Source organism: Dromiciops gliroides, chromosome 1 (genome assembly GCF_019393635.1).
Source record: "Dromiciops gliroides isolate mDroGli1 chromosome 1, mDroGli1.pri, whole genome shotgun sequence".
Classification (NCBI taxonomy): Eukaryota; Metazoa; Chordata; class Mammalia; order Microbiotheria; family Microbiotheriidae; genus Dromiciops; species Dromiciops gliroides.
The window spans coordinates 758501390-758517544 of record NC_057861.1 but is presented as its reverse complement, the minus strand read 5'-3'; the positions used below and the strand labels follow the sequence as shown (position 1 = coordinate 758517544).

Genomic DNA, 16155 nt, shown 5'->3' with positions numbered 1-16155 from the left:
GGTCAATGCTAGGAGGAAGCTTGTTGAACTCAGCTAACAGGAGGCTGTTTCTGTATCAAACTGAACAGAGTATATCTGGAGGCTCAGTGCGGTCCCCACAAGCATGTTCCATGGGCAGGCCTGGACAGGTCCTCCAGATGTCCCACCTCACCCTGAAGGGAGGGGTCCCAGGTTCAGTGGCCAGTCCAGTTACAGACTTGTGAGTGGAAATGTTTAGGTCTAAGGCAGGGTGTCCCCCGACTCCTGGCCAATACTCTGAAGATGGGCTTGGAATTCCCTCTGTGGGAGGGTTCAAAGCCCCAAGCGCCTCCACAGAACAGCTCGTGGAGGGGGCAGCCATGTTTCCTGGCCTCCCACCTGCTGCAGGGACCACAGTCAAGCCCCCAAACCCAAACCCCTGACCCTGAGACATCTCTGGGGTCATTCACCTCATAGCACTACCAGGTTCCCTTCTTGCTGGGGCTGACCTGTCGCTCCCTCTCCTAATTCATAGTGAGATGTGTCACGGACAGAGGAGTCAGGGGCACCTGGGTTCAGATCCTGATGTTGACACCAACTCACTGTGTGACCATGGGTAAGTCACTTTACCTCAGTTTGCCTCAGTTTCCCCACCTATAAAATGGGGATAATAAGAGCACCTCCCTCCCTGGATTGTTGAGAGGATCCAATGAGATAATTATTGTAAAGCACTTAACACAGTGCCTGGCACAGTCGGTGTCATATGAACACCTGTTCCTTTCATATTTCTGGGCCTCATTTTGCTCATCTGTAAAATGGGGGGCAGGGTGTTGGACTCCACACTCTCTAATGTCCCTTCCAGAAACAGATCTAGGACCTGGAGTCATTCAGCTTCCCTGGGTTGGCGATGCTCCACTTGGGCCACAGTAGGCAGCCCATTGGCCCATGTGGCATCAGGAGGAAAGGATCAATAGCAGATGAATAATACATTGATTAGGGGCAGCTAGGTGGTGCAGTGGATAGAGCACCGGCCCAGGAATCAGGAGGACCTGAGTTCAAATCCGACCTCAGACACTTAACACCTACTAGCTGTGTGACACTGGGCAAGTCATTAACCCCAATTACCTCACCAAAAAAAAAATAATAAATTGATTAATCAGTTTCTATGTAACCAACTGCTGGGGAGATGAATCCAAGAAAACAGGACAGTCCTCCCCTCAGGGAATATATATTCCAGTGAGAGAAGAGAACCTAGAAAGGGGAGCTGGAGTATGGGGGTGACAGGTAGGGCTCCCAGCCAGGGCAAGGCTGCTGGGAAGGAGGGAAAGGGGAGTTCAGTGGGGATTTATGTCTACATGGCTTCCCCCCCTCTCCATGAAATGGGGGTCATAGAGAAGCTGTGGATTCCATGTCTTCTCTTTGCATCCTGATAAATATTGGCCATTGTCCTCTGGGAAATCCCCAGACCCACAGCCCTACAGCTCCCAGACTTCTTATTTACCCACCTAAGCCTTGGGGAGATTGGCCAATCAGTGTCACAAACACAAGGCAAACTGTGCATCACGGGATTGGAGAGCTTTACCCTCTAAGTGACTGGGGGGTGACACACACTGACCAGCCAGACCGTCCAAGAGACTGAGTGGGAGGGATTTACCAGCAGCTACTCTGAGGCAGTCCCATTTCTCCTTTTGATCCCACGGGTGATCAAACACTGCCTGAACACTGATCATCCCACACCTTCAAGGGCCCACAAAGCCAGAACAAACTCCAAGCTCATAGTACTGAGCATATCCTGGGAAGCTCACAACCCCTGCGGGATCCTGAGCTCTGCATATTCCAAAGGGGATCCCTAAGCTCAGAAGGTAAGCCCTACACCTCCAAGTAGACGGGACACAATGGGATGTTTACATAGAGGTGGCAAGGATCTCAGGCTCCAACTAACCCTCATCTTACAGATCCCAGAGAGGGGAAGTGACCTTGGACAAGGTCACAAGGGTTAGGGTACAGCATTCCAATCCAGGTCAGCTGACTTCGAAGCCTGTGCTCTAACCATTGCACCACCCTGCCTCTGGCAGAGCACTAACTCAACTGTCTACAGTCACTTGTGACATCTGTACTTCCCAACCTTCCATTCCCCTCAGCCCCGTTGCTTTCTCAATGTCCCCTTATACGATCTTATAGTCGATAAGGTTTTTGTTTTCGTTTTTTAAGTTTCAGCTACGTTTTTTACAAAATTTTTGCAGACTATTTACTTTGTATCTTTTTCCCGATTCCTCCTCCTCCTCCCTCGTGTCGGTATTCTATCTACAAGCTCGGACCTTTGGGTGCCAGCAGGGATGAATGGGTGGTGCCAGGCCCCGCCCCCGAAGAGGCCCCGCCCCAGCCCGCGGCCACTCACCGATGAGGTACATGCCGATCCAGTCCCCGGCGTCCACCTCCTCCTTGATGTCCCAGTAAATGATGAGGTCCTGAGAATGGCCGATGGAGTAGCAGGAGCTGCTGACCGTGAGCGTGGAGCGGCTGTCTGAGGTGACCAGGTCGGTGTCGCTGGTGGAGCGCGGGATGGAGACCGGCTCGTGGGGCCCGTTCCGGAGGTCCAGGTTGTTGAACTGGTCCGGGTTGTAGCTGTAGCGCAGGGGCTCTTTACAGCGCCGCCGACTCTGCGAGCTCCTGGACGGAGAGGCCATGGCGGCCAGGCCGAGGAACCGGTTCTGGTAGAGATTCTGGGAGCGCAAGAAGCAGACACGGCGGTCAGAGCGCCCTGGCCACTCTCGGCGGCCGTCCGCGGGGAAACCGCAGGCAGCCGGCATTTATTAAGCACCTACTGTATGCCCAGAGCCGTGGGTGCGAGGACTGAGATGGGGCGGGCCCGGCTCTCAAGGAGCGAGCGAGCTCGGGATGGCTTAGCTATTGAAGGGGGAACGCGGGCGACCCCGGGGGCTGGCACTGCCAGGGAGGGCGGGCTGTGCCTCAAGGATTCAGCAAGGAGTCCCTGGCTGCCCAGGAGACACCCACCCAAGCGATAGCAGGGGCCCAGAGGGCTGTTTTATGGGGGGACCGGGGGTGGTGCGGGTTCAGTTCTCTTCCGTCTGTTTCACATCAGCAAAACTGGGGTGAACAGGCCCGGGCTGGGCAGTATTCTCCTTCCCCACCCCAGGCCTCCTATCCCAATCAGCCTCTGGGCATCTGCAGCTTGGTTTTCCTTAATTGGTTTTTAGAGACAAAGGAAGGCTGGCTGCAATGCCTAGGGTGAGGGAGCAGGGGTGGAGGGAGGAAGACCAGGAAATGACCAAACGACAGGCCTCGACACAAATTTCAAAAAGAAATAAAAATGAAACCAAGGATGCTGCAGACCGGCGAGGGGGAGAAGCACCACGTGCAAAGTAAGTGAAAGTCGATATGTCAGAATCCTTCCAGGGAGGACACCTTGGCTATCGTCAATATCTGTTCAATATCCCTGATCTGTAGCAGGGGCAGAGGCCCAGACTAGATGCCCACTGAGCCCTCTGGGTCCGTCGGCTCCGCAGCCTGGCTGCGTGCTCCTGCAGGAGGGTCCTCCCCCAGCCCGGCCACTTCCCTTCCCCTCATCAGCCCTTCACCAGGCAGTGAAGCTACTTGTGGACTTGGGGCACTAGGTATTTAAGCAGACCCCAGGGCTGACGAGTTAGTTGCACAAGCATGAGCTTTATTCTGCTAAATCCCAGAATCTCACGTCTAAAAGGAGCCTCAGAGGTCTCTGCTCTAGCATGGGAATGGGGAAACCCAGGTTCCAGTAAGTGGCTATCCAGCTTTTGCCTGAAGACCTGTGGTATGGGGGACTGCCCCCTTCTCCCCAAGGCAGCTCATTATACTCTGGGCCAGGTCTGAGTTTTAGGAACTTTCCCATTACATAGAGTTTAAAAGTGCCTTTTTGGGGCTCTGGGGCTTTGGCTAAACGAGAGAGGGATAGAAGGAGTCAGAGTCAGGTAAACATGAATTCAAATCCTGCGTTGGACACTCACTAGTTCTGTGACCCTGGGCAAATCACTTATCTTCTGCCTGCCTCGATTTCCTCATCTTTAAAATGGGCAAATCAGCACCTAACTCCCAGGGTTGTTGTGAGGATCAAATATGATAATACACATAAAGCATTTTACACACATACACACACATCATATATATATAAAGGCCAGCTGCTATTATTGTTGTAATTAATATTATTAGGATCCTTAACTTCTGCACAGATTCCTAGTTCTGCACTCTGGGGCCAAGCTGACGAGGTCTAATCTGTCCTTCATTGAGCAGCTCCTCGTCCTTGGAGACAGTTGCCATGCCCCCTCTCGGTCTTCTCTTCTACAGGTTAAACATCCCATGTTATTAGGGCCTGCTCTCCCAGGACATGAACCAAGGCTCTTTGTCCCCTTGGCTGCTGTTACCTGGGCACGTCAATGGAATCAGCACATTTGGAATAAAAACAAGAGAGATTCATAGCTATTCTTTTTTGTGGTGGCAAAGAATTGAAAATTGAGGGGATTCCCATCAACTGGGGAGTGACTAAACAAGTTGTGGTATATGAATGTCCTGGAATACTATTGTGCTGTAAGAAATGAGCAGGAGGATTTCAGAAAAACTTGGAAAGACTTACATGAACTGATGCTGAGTGAAATGAGCAGAACCAGGAGAACATTGTATACAGTATTGACAACATTGTGTGATGATCAACTGTGATAGACTTGACTCTTCTCAGCAATACAATGATCCAAGACAATTCTCAAGGACTCATGATGGAAAATGCTCTCCACATCCAGAAAAAAGAACTGTGGAATCTGGATGCAGATTGAACCATGCTGTTTCTACTTTTTTCTCCTTTTCTGAGGTTTTTCCCTTTTGTTCTGATTCTTTTTTCACAACATCAGTCAATGCAGAAATATGTTGAATGTGATTGTACATATCTAAACTATATCATATTGCTTGCTGTCTTGGGGAGGGGGAGGAGAGGGAGGGAGAAAAATTTGGAACTAGAAATCATATAAAAACAAATGCAGAAAACTATCTTTACATGTAACTAGAAAATAATAAAATAATTTTATGATAAAAAATCCATCATGGCCATGGGGTGCAGTGGGGTGCTCTGAAGGTAAGATGTGACAAGCTTTTCATTCACCACATGCATTTGGTTGCAATGTAACCATTTGTCCCAGTGATGGTAAGCATGGAATTACTAGGAGTCAAGTAGCGCTTAGGGAAAAAGTGACTAGTAACATGAGGGTCCATCTTCCCTAAAGATCCATATTACTGTGGCCACTCAAACCCAAAGAGGGCTGGGTTGTTGCCAGGAAGACCCTTCTGTGCAATGATCACCTGATATAATAGAGAACAGGTTTAAGGTTCTATTCTTGGTGGGCAGGTCTAGCTCTTCAGAGGAAGAAGTCACTTCCAAGTCAGCATCAAGACCAAGTGAGTCTGTTTCTGGCTCTAGGAAGAAGAGATGTGTCACCATAGGAACTGACCTGCTGAGGAGAGGGAAGAACGTGACCCTCTGTCAACCAGCCCCAAGATCCTCCCTCAAGACAGGCACTCATCATTCCTGGAGAAAATGGAGGCCTGGGGCACAGTCAGTGTTCTCTTACTGCTGCCCACTGATGGGAGGGACTTTAAAAGAAACCATGGGACTTGGCCAGTGAACAGATTTTTTTTTAAATGGCAGCCCGAGAATGGCATTGCGCTTTATGGAGCGTGGTATGAGATTCAGGATGACGGGCTCTTGGTCAGGGATGAAGTGCACTGAACAAGGACTGAGAATGATGGGTTGGCTTGGAGCCTGGATGTTCTGGTGAAGACTTGAAAATAAAAGGAAGGGCAGGAGAGAAAAGGGTCAAGATGCAGCTGCTGAGGGAGAAAGAAGGGGACAGATGAGAGTGAGGCAGATCTGAGCTCCCTAGGATGCCATGAGGAAGCCATGCTGCAACCACATATGCCTTCTGCCCTCCCTGACTGATGAGCATGTCTGACACAGTGGCTAGACCAACCTACACTCCCTATACCCATAGCCCACCCCCACAGGCATGTATGCATGTACACACACTCACACACACTGTATGCTCACTCACATGCATGCACACACTCACACAATGCACACACACATACTCACTTGTACATTCACACTCACATGCACACAACCACTCCACAGAGGGCCTCTCCCCATACTTTGCCCAAATACCTTCTGTCCCTTATTCTCTCTTCTTTCTGTCCTCACACACGTACACAGACCACCCCACAGGGTTTCTAACAGAGGCTGGATGACTGCTTATTGGGAGGTTCTGCCTTTCCTGTGTGGGTTGGCCCGCCTGGTGGTCCCTCCCACTCTCAATTTTGTGATTCTGTGCACAGGTCATCTCTCCTATTCACATGTAAGCTCTCTGAGGGCAGCAGCTGTTTTGTATCACGGGCACCTTGTACAATGTCTAGCACTCAGTAGCACTTAATAAATACTTGTATATTGATTGACGTGCACTTTCCTACCTCCATGTCGATGCTCATGCTGAACTGAATGCCTGACCTCATTCCCTCTGTCACCACCCCTTTAAAGCCCAGTTCCAATGCTGCCTCCTCCAGGAAGCCTTTGATTCCTGTCATGGGTAACAGCCCTCGTTTCCCTGGCCCTCAGGACTGTGTACCCCTTGTATGCACTTCTCCTGCATGACTTTGCATGGAGTTATCTCTGTGGGCATCACCCAACTAGACAGACTGTGAGCTCCCTGAGGGCAGGGACCACACCCTGGATCCATTTAGGACACAGGTATGGGTTTGCTGATGTGTGGGCAAGGATGGACAGCATCCAAACCGTCAGGCACAGCAGAGTCCGTCTTCTCTGGGGGGGACTCACAGGGACGAAATGCCCTCCAGGAGTGCGATTGGTGTCCACGCTGCGACTTCAGCATCTCGGGGAGCCAGCCACCTGCCCTACTCTAGAGGCGCCATCTCGGACTGATCCGAGATCTAATCCAATTCTTCCTAAAATCTTGGATCACAGAATCTTGGGGCCAAGTGGGGACCAGGCCGGGCCACGGCCCCTCCCTGACAGTGCCGGCATTCAGACCGGCCCTCCCCATTTCTGGAATGAAATCCCTGCTCTTCTCTGCCTTTCAGAAGCTTGCTCATCCTTCAAGGCTCAGCTGAAGCCCCACCTCAGCTTGGGGCCTTCCCTGACCCCAGAGCCAGGTGAGTGAAAGGTCCTCCTTTTGTATTTGCCCAGAAGCTTCTCTCTGAGAGCTGGCACTTCTCACCTTATTTGTATTTATATCTCCCCACCTGCAATAGACAGCCAAGGGTAGGGACGGCGCCATCTGTCGTCTACATATCCCCTAGCACCTAGTGCAGTGCACACAGTAGGCCCTTTAGAAATATTGGTTCAATGAGTCTGACCTAACTGCCTCACTTTATAGGGGAGGAAACTGAGGCCACAGTCGGCCAAACCCTAGTCAACGGCTGCCTTTGCGCCTGCTGACCATTCTGTTAAATGGGGAATTGGGTGAGTGTGTGGAAAAATCAGTGATGAGGGTTCCATTACTGCCAGAAACCAAGTGGGCATCCTTCTCCTGTGTCTGTGAGTGTTTGCATAGGCATGTGTACGGGGGCAGGGGACAGGGGTGTGGCTGGATGCCTGTGCTTTTGCTCCCAGAGACCCCCTGCTTCAGCTTAGTCCTACTTCTTTCTCTTACTTTTCGCTCACCTGAGATGGTAGGTGACCACTCTTTTCCGTGTCTATGAGCATATGAGGCATCGTGGGTAGAGAACCACTTTGTAATTAGAATGCTTTGTTTCAGATCTGGCCTCCTGACACATTCCAGCACATCATGTCTCAGTGCCCAGGCTACTCTCATCAGCGAAGGCAGTTTTCATGCTGGGAGTTGCCCACACATTGGCAATCACAGGTCAAGCCCTTGACCACCCCACCCCTGAGAAAACTAGTATACCTTCACAGGTGTAGTCACACAGACACACACATGCACACACTCAGGCGATTATTCCCTTGTCCCACACCTTTCCTTCCCCATGCAAAATAACCCCCTTCTTTCTCTTTTCAGCCAAGTGGGCCATATAAAATGGAGATGACAAGGCAAGGGGGTGGGGAGTCTGGTGTGTGTGTGTGTGTGTGTGTGTGAAGCTTTCATTAAGAATGTCTTGGGCTGACGTCTGCTTTGTTTGCATGTGTAAAGAACACGTTATATCTGAAATGTTTTTAATCAAGTGATCTCTCCTTTGTCACTGTTTTTTGTTTGCTTGTTTTCTCCTTCTAAAACGGGAAGACGTGCCAGTAGGGTGCGTATTTTAAGGTCCCGCTTATTGTAAAGGAAATTAGAAAGAGCAGAGCTGTCTCTGTGGGGGAGATGGGATCTTACATAAACAAATAAATGTGTCACTTTCAGAGCGTGTGTTTCAGAGCACGTTAATATCGTGGGTTGGCCCAGGAGAAGAGAGATGCTTGCCTTGCCCTCTGGATTTGTGTCCAGTCAGGTGGATTACCTCCCCCACTCAGACCGCTCCCTCTGTGATCCTTTGACCATCTTCCCTGCTGGAAGCAGGAGCCAGGTCACAGGGGCACCGGCGGACACACACCCTGCTTTGGGGAGGCAGGTACCATGATTATGCCCATTCTAAGGATTAGGAGCCTGAGGCTTGGAGACTGGCCCACAGCTGGTGTCTGACGCAGGATTTGAACCTGGGTCCCCCATCTCCAAGGCCAATACTCTCAACCCACACCACATTTCCTGATAGTGAAGGAGTGGACAGGGATAATTTTCCAGATAATTCAGAAAACACAGACCTCTACCATCGTGAGTGTTCACAGTAGTCAGTCAGCTAGTCCTTATTAAGTGCCCTCAATGGTGGATTCCCTGAGCTGGGTGCGGGAGCTTGCCTTCTGTGGGGCAGGAGGACTTGGGGGATGAGGAGGTAAGTGGCTGATTATCTGAGGAAGGAGAGAACAGTAACATCTGAAAAGGTAAGGAGAGGGAGAAGAGACCGTGGGACCAAGGCCCTGGAGGAGGACTGGATTCAAAGAGTGGGTGGCCAGCTCGAGAGCACTGAGATGAGAGGATTTGATCCTTGAGAGAACTGGGCTGAATTATGGGGGGCACGAGAGGGACTCCTGTAAATAGAGCCTGATGAGAGGCCACAGGAAGATGACAGACCTTCTATGTAGGGTCTGGGGCTGGTCAGAGCCTGGGCACCCACATAAGGGCAGGGAACAGAGCAGACCACTGCCCCAGGCCACACTGGGAACCTTCTGACAGAAGAACAGAAGCATACAAAGGGAAGCGACTCAACAGGGCTGCTTGTCCCTGTGGGTTCTCTGGATGGCTGCTTGAGCTAGGGAATCTTGCGGAAGCACATTAGCAGCAAGTACTCAGCAATGAGTGTTTAGAGAGAGCCTATTCCCACTGTTCATTCTGTTCTGTGGGGGGGAGGAAGCATTAGAGCTGCTCCCTCGTCATGAGAACGCAGCCCCTGGGCCAGGGCTGCCCCCACTGCTCCGGTTACAGAAAAGACTCCTTATCTCCTCCTTCTTAGCTTTTCTGGGTTTTAGAAATCACACTGGAGAGAGGCTTTGTCAACAGAAGAAATATTTCCAGGTTACTCCTACTTGCTTTGTCCCTCCCTTCACAAATCTTTGTTGAGCATCTCATCTAGACCTGGTGCTTTTGGGGCATTGTGAGAGGCTAGAAAGAAGCTTAAAGCACGGATTTAGAAAGAACTTCAGGCATAATTGGGGAAATGATCCACCTGTGGAGAAGGAAACAAAAAAAAGCAATCAGGCAGGCCCTGTAACTGTTGCCCTGATCAAAGCTGTTTTCCAATTCAGTCATTAATTCTACACACCACAAAACTCCATGTTAGCGCTGTTTGGCCAGTTGCCTCAGATGTTCATCAGGTGGTAGACTTGTGACCAAGTTTTTGAAATGTCAAATAAAAAATACATATACCTATGAGAGACTTGTATGTACAACTCTATGGCAAGACGACTGAGAATACGAATGAAGGGGATCAACATTTATGATAATAGAAAGCCAAATGACAAAATGGAACAGGTTTTAGGAAAAACTAAAGAGATCATTAATTGACTCCTATGTAAAAAAAGCACCAGATCCAGGTGGACACACCTATATTACATAAACAGCTGTTCTACCTAATTCTTTCCATAAGGCAAATGTGATTCAGATTCCAAACATGCCAAAGATAAAACAGAAAAAGAAAACCACAGGCCGATATCATTTGTGAGAACAGTTGGGGTAAGTTATTTAAACTCTTTGTGCCTCTCTTTCTCTAGATGTTAAATGAGGGTTTGGAATTGATGCTACGCTCTGGCTTCTGAAATGAGGTGATGCCTGTGCGAACTGAGAGAAGGGTATGAATGTAAGAGATGTGATGGAGGCAGAGATGATGGGACTTGCCTCCTGATGGAATCCATGGGATGAAGGGAAGTGAGGATTGAAGGGTTAGCATGTAAGCCCCTTGACAGCAGAAGCAGGTCTCAGTACAGAAAAAGCATTCATGAGTGTTTGTTGACTGACTGTTGATAATACAAGCCTGGGTGACTGGAAAAATGGTTGTATGCCCTTCACAGAAATAGGGGAGATCAGAAGAGCAGAGGGTTTGCATGGGTGAGGGGCAAGATCATGAGTTCTGTATTGAACATATTGAGTCTGAGATGCCTCTGGGACACCTAATTTGACATCAACCAAGAACTTATTAACCGTTAAGCTCTGGGGAGTGGTCCAGCAGCCATCTGGATAACTGAACCCCCAGCATGGGTGGAGGGACACCAGCAGGGTGTGTGCCTTCCACAATTCCAGGATCATAGAGTTGGAAGGAACCCCCAAGGCTACCTCGTCTTAACCAAATAGAGTCATTGACCTAGAGCTGGAGGGGTCCTCACAGCATCGAGTCCAATCCTTTCTATCTAAGGAGGAGGAAATGGGGGGTTTAAAGGACTTGTTCTAGGTTACCCATGGAATGAATATCAGAGGGGAGATCTGAATCCAAGTCATCTGACTCCATAGTTAGTACTGCATCCCATCACCTCCCAGCCACAGGGGAGATTCAGAAGATCCCCAAGACTGGCTGGACGGCAGAGCAAAGATCAGGTGTTATCTGCTTTAGACAAGGCTGGGGCTAGATACAGGAGGGTCCAGAAAGGAATGGGGCTGCCTCTGCCTCCTGGGAGGTCACAATCCAACAGGGAAGGTGGGACAAGCACAAAGGACAAATAAAAAGGCACTTATAAATTCTTAGCAGAGTTAAGAGTAGTGAGAGAGAGAGACAGAGAGACAGAGAGAGAGACAGAGAGACAGAGACAGAGAGACAGAGACAGAGAGACAGGGAGAGAAAGAGACAGAGAGACAGAGAGAGGAAGAAAGAGAGACACACAGAGACAGAGAGACAGAGACAGAGAGACAGTCACAGAGACACAGTCACAGAGACACAGAGAGACAGAGACATAGAGAAACAGACAGAGAGACACAGAGAGTCACAGAGATTCACACATACACACACAGAGGGAGAGACAGAGACAGAGAGACAGGGAGAGAGAGACAGAGAGACAGACAGAGGGAGAAGGAGAGAGACTCACACACACAGAGACAGAGACACACAGAGAGAGACAAAGAGACAGAGGCATAGACAGACAGAGAGAGAGACACACAGAGAGTCACAGACAGAAAGAGAGATAGGGAGAGACAGAGACAGACACAGAGAGTCACGGAGACACACACATACACAGAGAGATAGGGAGAGACAGAGACAGAGAGAGGTCCTATTTCTGGTTTGGTCGCTGTAGACACCATCATGCGTGAAGTATCTCTAGAATTGGGCCTTGAGGATGGGCAGGAATCGACAGGCAGGGATGACTCAGAGTACGGGGGTCACAGTGCAGACACAGGGAGAGCATGAGGAAATGGAGAGAGAAGGGAGGCATCAGGATGCATCCATGTCAGCGCACTGTTAAGGGTAAGAGTGGAACGATGGTTTGGAGTCAGACTGCAGGGGGCTTTGCATACAAGGCTGAGGAGTTTAGACATTATTTGATGGACAGTGAGAGCCATAGATTGCTTTTGAGCAGGAGAATAATGCATTGTATAGGATAGTTTAGGGCAGGGTTAGACCAGAGGCAGGAAGATCAGTTGGGAGACCACTGCAATAGCTGAGATGAGGTCTGATGAGGACCTAAACTAATGTGGTGGTCATGGGAACAGAAGGGATGGATGGGAGAGAGATGATGAGGGCAGGGTCAACAGGCCTAAGTCATGCAGTAATTTCTTTGTCCTAGTTCTGCTCGCCTCCATCCCTCCAAAGGGCTCACACACATTGTGTCCTATTCTAGTGGAAAGATGAGCTGCCCTGACTGGTGCAGGACAGGAGGGAAGGCCCAGAAAGGCTGATCATTGGGACAGTGGGGAGGAATCCAAAGTCTGTTGAAGAGTCACTTAACAATCAACAGAAGTACAACTACCACCACCTTCATAGAGCCCTTTAAAGTGCTCTCTCTGCAATGCGCTCTGCTCCTCTGCATTGGGCTGCACCAGTGCACACAGCACCTGACACATAGGAGGTGCCCACAAACTAGTTGCCGAATTGAATGGGATGGAATCCGATCTGAGCCTCACTATAAACCAGTGGCATTAAACCCATTTTACAGATGAGGAAACCGAGGCTCTGAAGGGTGTCTGAAGACTTGTCCATGATCACTCTGCCAGGAAGGGTCACTCAGGATTGAAGTCCTGGTGTTCTTGACTCCCCAGCTCTCTACTGGCCACTGGGGTCAAGTGGCAAACCTGTGCCACTCAAGATCAGCTTCTTCACTTTGGGGCAATGGCTGTTCTGGGATCCTGGAGGACTGGAACAACAGGCAGACATGCCGTGAACGCCTCCACTCCCTTCATGTCAAGGTTCTTAGCCTCATTTGTATCATGGACCCCTGGGGCCATCTGGTGAAGCCGACAGACGCCCCTCGATTCATGTTTTTAAAGGTAAAAAATCAGAGAATTACAAAGGAAACCAAGTAGATTGAAATAGAACTTTCAGAATGCTTTTTTTAAAGGTTAAAGATCATAGGCGAAGAAGCCCTTGTCCATGCTAAGCACAGGTTCCTATGAGCCAACCCAGCTTTAAACAATCTCCAAGTTGAAAGCTTCCAGGCTCACAGGCTTCAGTTTCTCTTCATTTCAAATGTACAGTGTCCCAGGTAAAACTAACAACCTGATACAAATGACTGGAACGAGTGACAGGATTCAGTTGAAGTTTCCTGATAAGGACCCATGCTTATGATGATTGATTGACAGCAGCTCCCCAGAGCTCTGGCTGTCAGGGGTTTTCCTTCACCCTCTCCCATCCTGCCTGTCATCCTTATCTGAGCATCCCCTCTCACCCTAGACTCAGAGAGGGCGGAGCCTAGGTCATCTCTTATCTTTGCAGCCCAGCCCTCCTGTGGAGTCTGCTCATGATAGATGCTTAATAAATATTGCTTCAGTTGCATTGAACAGCCGTCATTCAATGTGGAAAAAGGCAGCCTGTGGGAATACCGGTGTCCATTGTGACTCCCATGGTGATGTCTTCACTTAGCTGCAAGCCCAGTGGTGAGGGGAGCTTAGCATCAAGGTAAATCACAAGCAGAGCCCACCTGGGATGATTTGTCTTGAGGCTGACCCCCCAAAGTGTCCAAAAGTCACTTTTCCATAAAAGGGCATTGCCTGGTGAGAAATGATATTCTCTCCTTGGGATTATGATTCCCTTGGGTCACATCTCAATCGATGCATCTTCATCCAGGCTCTTCTGCAAATCTCAAAGGGATGGGGGGGGTCAATGCATCATGATTTGGTAAATTAAACTTTGGGCTAGATTCTAAGGGAACTGAATTTTATTGTGCTTCCGTAGGGGTGTGTGTGTGTGTGTGTGTGTTTGTGTGTGTGTGTGTGACCTTGGGCAGATTTTGCTCCACAACTTCAGAATGAAGGCAGTAAGTATTAATCTCCACCCCCACCCCTATCATCCAGAAGAGTAAAAATGTATTAGAATATATCTAGGCATATCTAAATGTAATAATGTGGAAAATTTACATTATATAGGTCATATATGTGTGTGTGTATTATATCTGTGCTTGGTATATGTATAAAATATAATTATATATCACAAATAAAACTACAATTAACAAAATAAAATTTTTAAAAAGCAAAGCCAGACAGAGCTGCCCCCCCCCTCCCCGACCAACCTCACCTAGGGCAGGGATGCTTATTGCAGAGGGTAGGGGAGGTGCTCTTAGAGTGACTCAGGCAAACCCAGAACATCCCATTCCAGGGAATCTCAGACATTTCAAAGACAATTAGTTGGGACCCAGAGAAGCAAGGCATGAGATAAGATGGGGATGGAGGGACAAAGGGAGAGGACAACAGCTTGTCTTTCAGACATGGCTCCTAGGAAGTGAGTGGCTGAGTCCCTTCTACCTCTGGTATGACATCATAGGTGTCACCCTAAGACCCTGCAGGGTCAGAGCAGTCTCTTCCCTTCTCGGGCACCCTGGTCTGATCATTCTCTCAATGCCACTGGCCAGTGTCCCTTAAGCTTCCCTCCTTCCCCAGCCACTGGGATTTTAAAGGTCTTCCTTCACTTTGACAGAGGTTGCTGTTGGCTGGGCATGTTTGTATTCATGGTGTGGTACCAGCTGTGTAAATAAGAACTGTTAGACACACAGGGCTTATAATACATTCCACAAAGGGAACCTGACACACAGACGATGGGCTGGCACCCGGACAAGAGCCAACAATAATAAGAACTGACATTTCTATAGGGCTTGAGGGTTTGGAGAGCCTTTTACAGACATTGGCGCATTGGATCCTTGTAAAAAAGTCCCACGTACCAGGTTCCACAGGTATTATTATTCCCACTTTATGGATGAGGCAACTGATTCACAGAGATGTAAGTGACTGGCCTAGGGTCACATAGTGACTGTGGTGGAATTCAAACCAGGACCTTCTGATTTTAAGTACAGAGTTCTACCTATTATGTTATGCTGCCAACCAATTAAGAGAGTACCTTCTATAAAGTAAGAGTCTAGAGTGCACCAAGGATGTGGACTTTTATTCCCCCTCCTACACCCCCCCCCAATTAGGAAGCAAACAACTCACTATGAGAGTGTCAGGGGCACAAGGTAAGAATTTTGTACTTCTGTGTATGCCAGAGGTTATGCCCTGCACAAAGCTCTGAAATCAGAATTCCTCCTTCAGTCCCCAACACTTAAAGATCCCTTTGGCCCAGAAAACAAGCACTTGAGCCTATTTTGATGGGAGCTTCATCTCCTCGGTGAACACTCACTCCACTGGTTCACATAACCACAGCATGAGGAACCTCAGAGTTGGAAGTAGAGTTACAACTAGGGTGAGGATACTGGAGCTCTGGCCAGGGTGGTATGATGGTGACTGAAATGGAGCACATGACAATGAATGGGAGCAAGAACAAGCTCTGTCTCCCAGGATTCCTGCCGGGGTGGGAGGGCAATAGCCACAGCCACTGGTGGGACCCAGACTGGGCTGGTAAGAAGGAATATTGTGCCTTGTTCTGGGTCCCCCAGTGTAAGATAGGCATTGATGAACCAAGAGCATTTGGAGAGGGGCAATCAAGACAGTGAAGGACCTTCAGTCATTCCCCTATGAGAAGCAAGCAAAGGAACCATATGTTCAGCTTGGAGAAAGAAAGATTTGGGGGTGTGGTCTAGTGGATAGAATTCAAGACATGGAGTCAGGAAGACTTGGGTTTGAATCCTGGCTCACACATATACTAGTTGTGTGACCCTGAGCAAATCATTCTGCCTCTTTGGCCTCAGTTTTCCCATCTATAAAAAGAAGGCAGGAACACTCAGTGACAAAAGTTTGCTTCCATCTTTAAATCTATGATCTCTAAAGAGCTGTTTTCAAGGCTCTGAAGGGCTTTCATGGGATCATTCACCTTGTTCTGCTGACCCAGGAACTGTGAATGGTGGGTGGAAGGAAACATTTTGGTGTTTGTCTTAGTAACCTCTTTTTAACAATCAGAACAGTCCTAAAGTGAAATGTTCTGCCTGGAGAGTCAGTGGTCTCTTCAAACAGAATTTGGAAGACCACTTGTTGGGTATATGGTAGTAGGAATTTCTTTTGGATATGGGTTGGGGGGTGCAGCTAGGTGGCACAA

General features: G+C 49.0%; 1 protein-coding gene across 6 annotated transcripts in view; it reads right to left on the bottom strand.

Annotated features, from left to right (window-relative positions):
- The window catches only part of HECW1 (HECT, C2 and WW domain containing E3 ubiquitin protein ligase 1), a 283331-nt gene that overhangs the window by 137745 nt on the left and 129431 nt on the right, over positions 1-16155 (bottom strand). For all 6 annotated transcript variants that reach the window (XM_043963546.1, XM_043963531.1, XM_043963566.1 and 3 more), the window contains one exon: positions 2357-2681. In XM_043963546.1, the coding sequence (XP_043819481.1) occupies positions 2357-2681 (325 nt within the window). The remainder of the gene's footprint in view (positions 1-2356; positions 2682-16155) is intronic.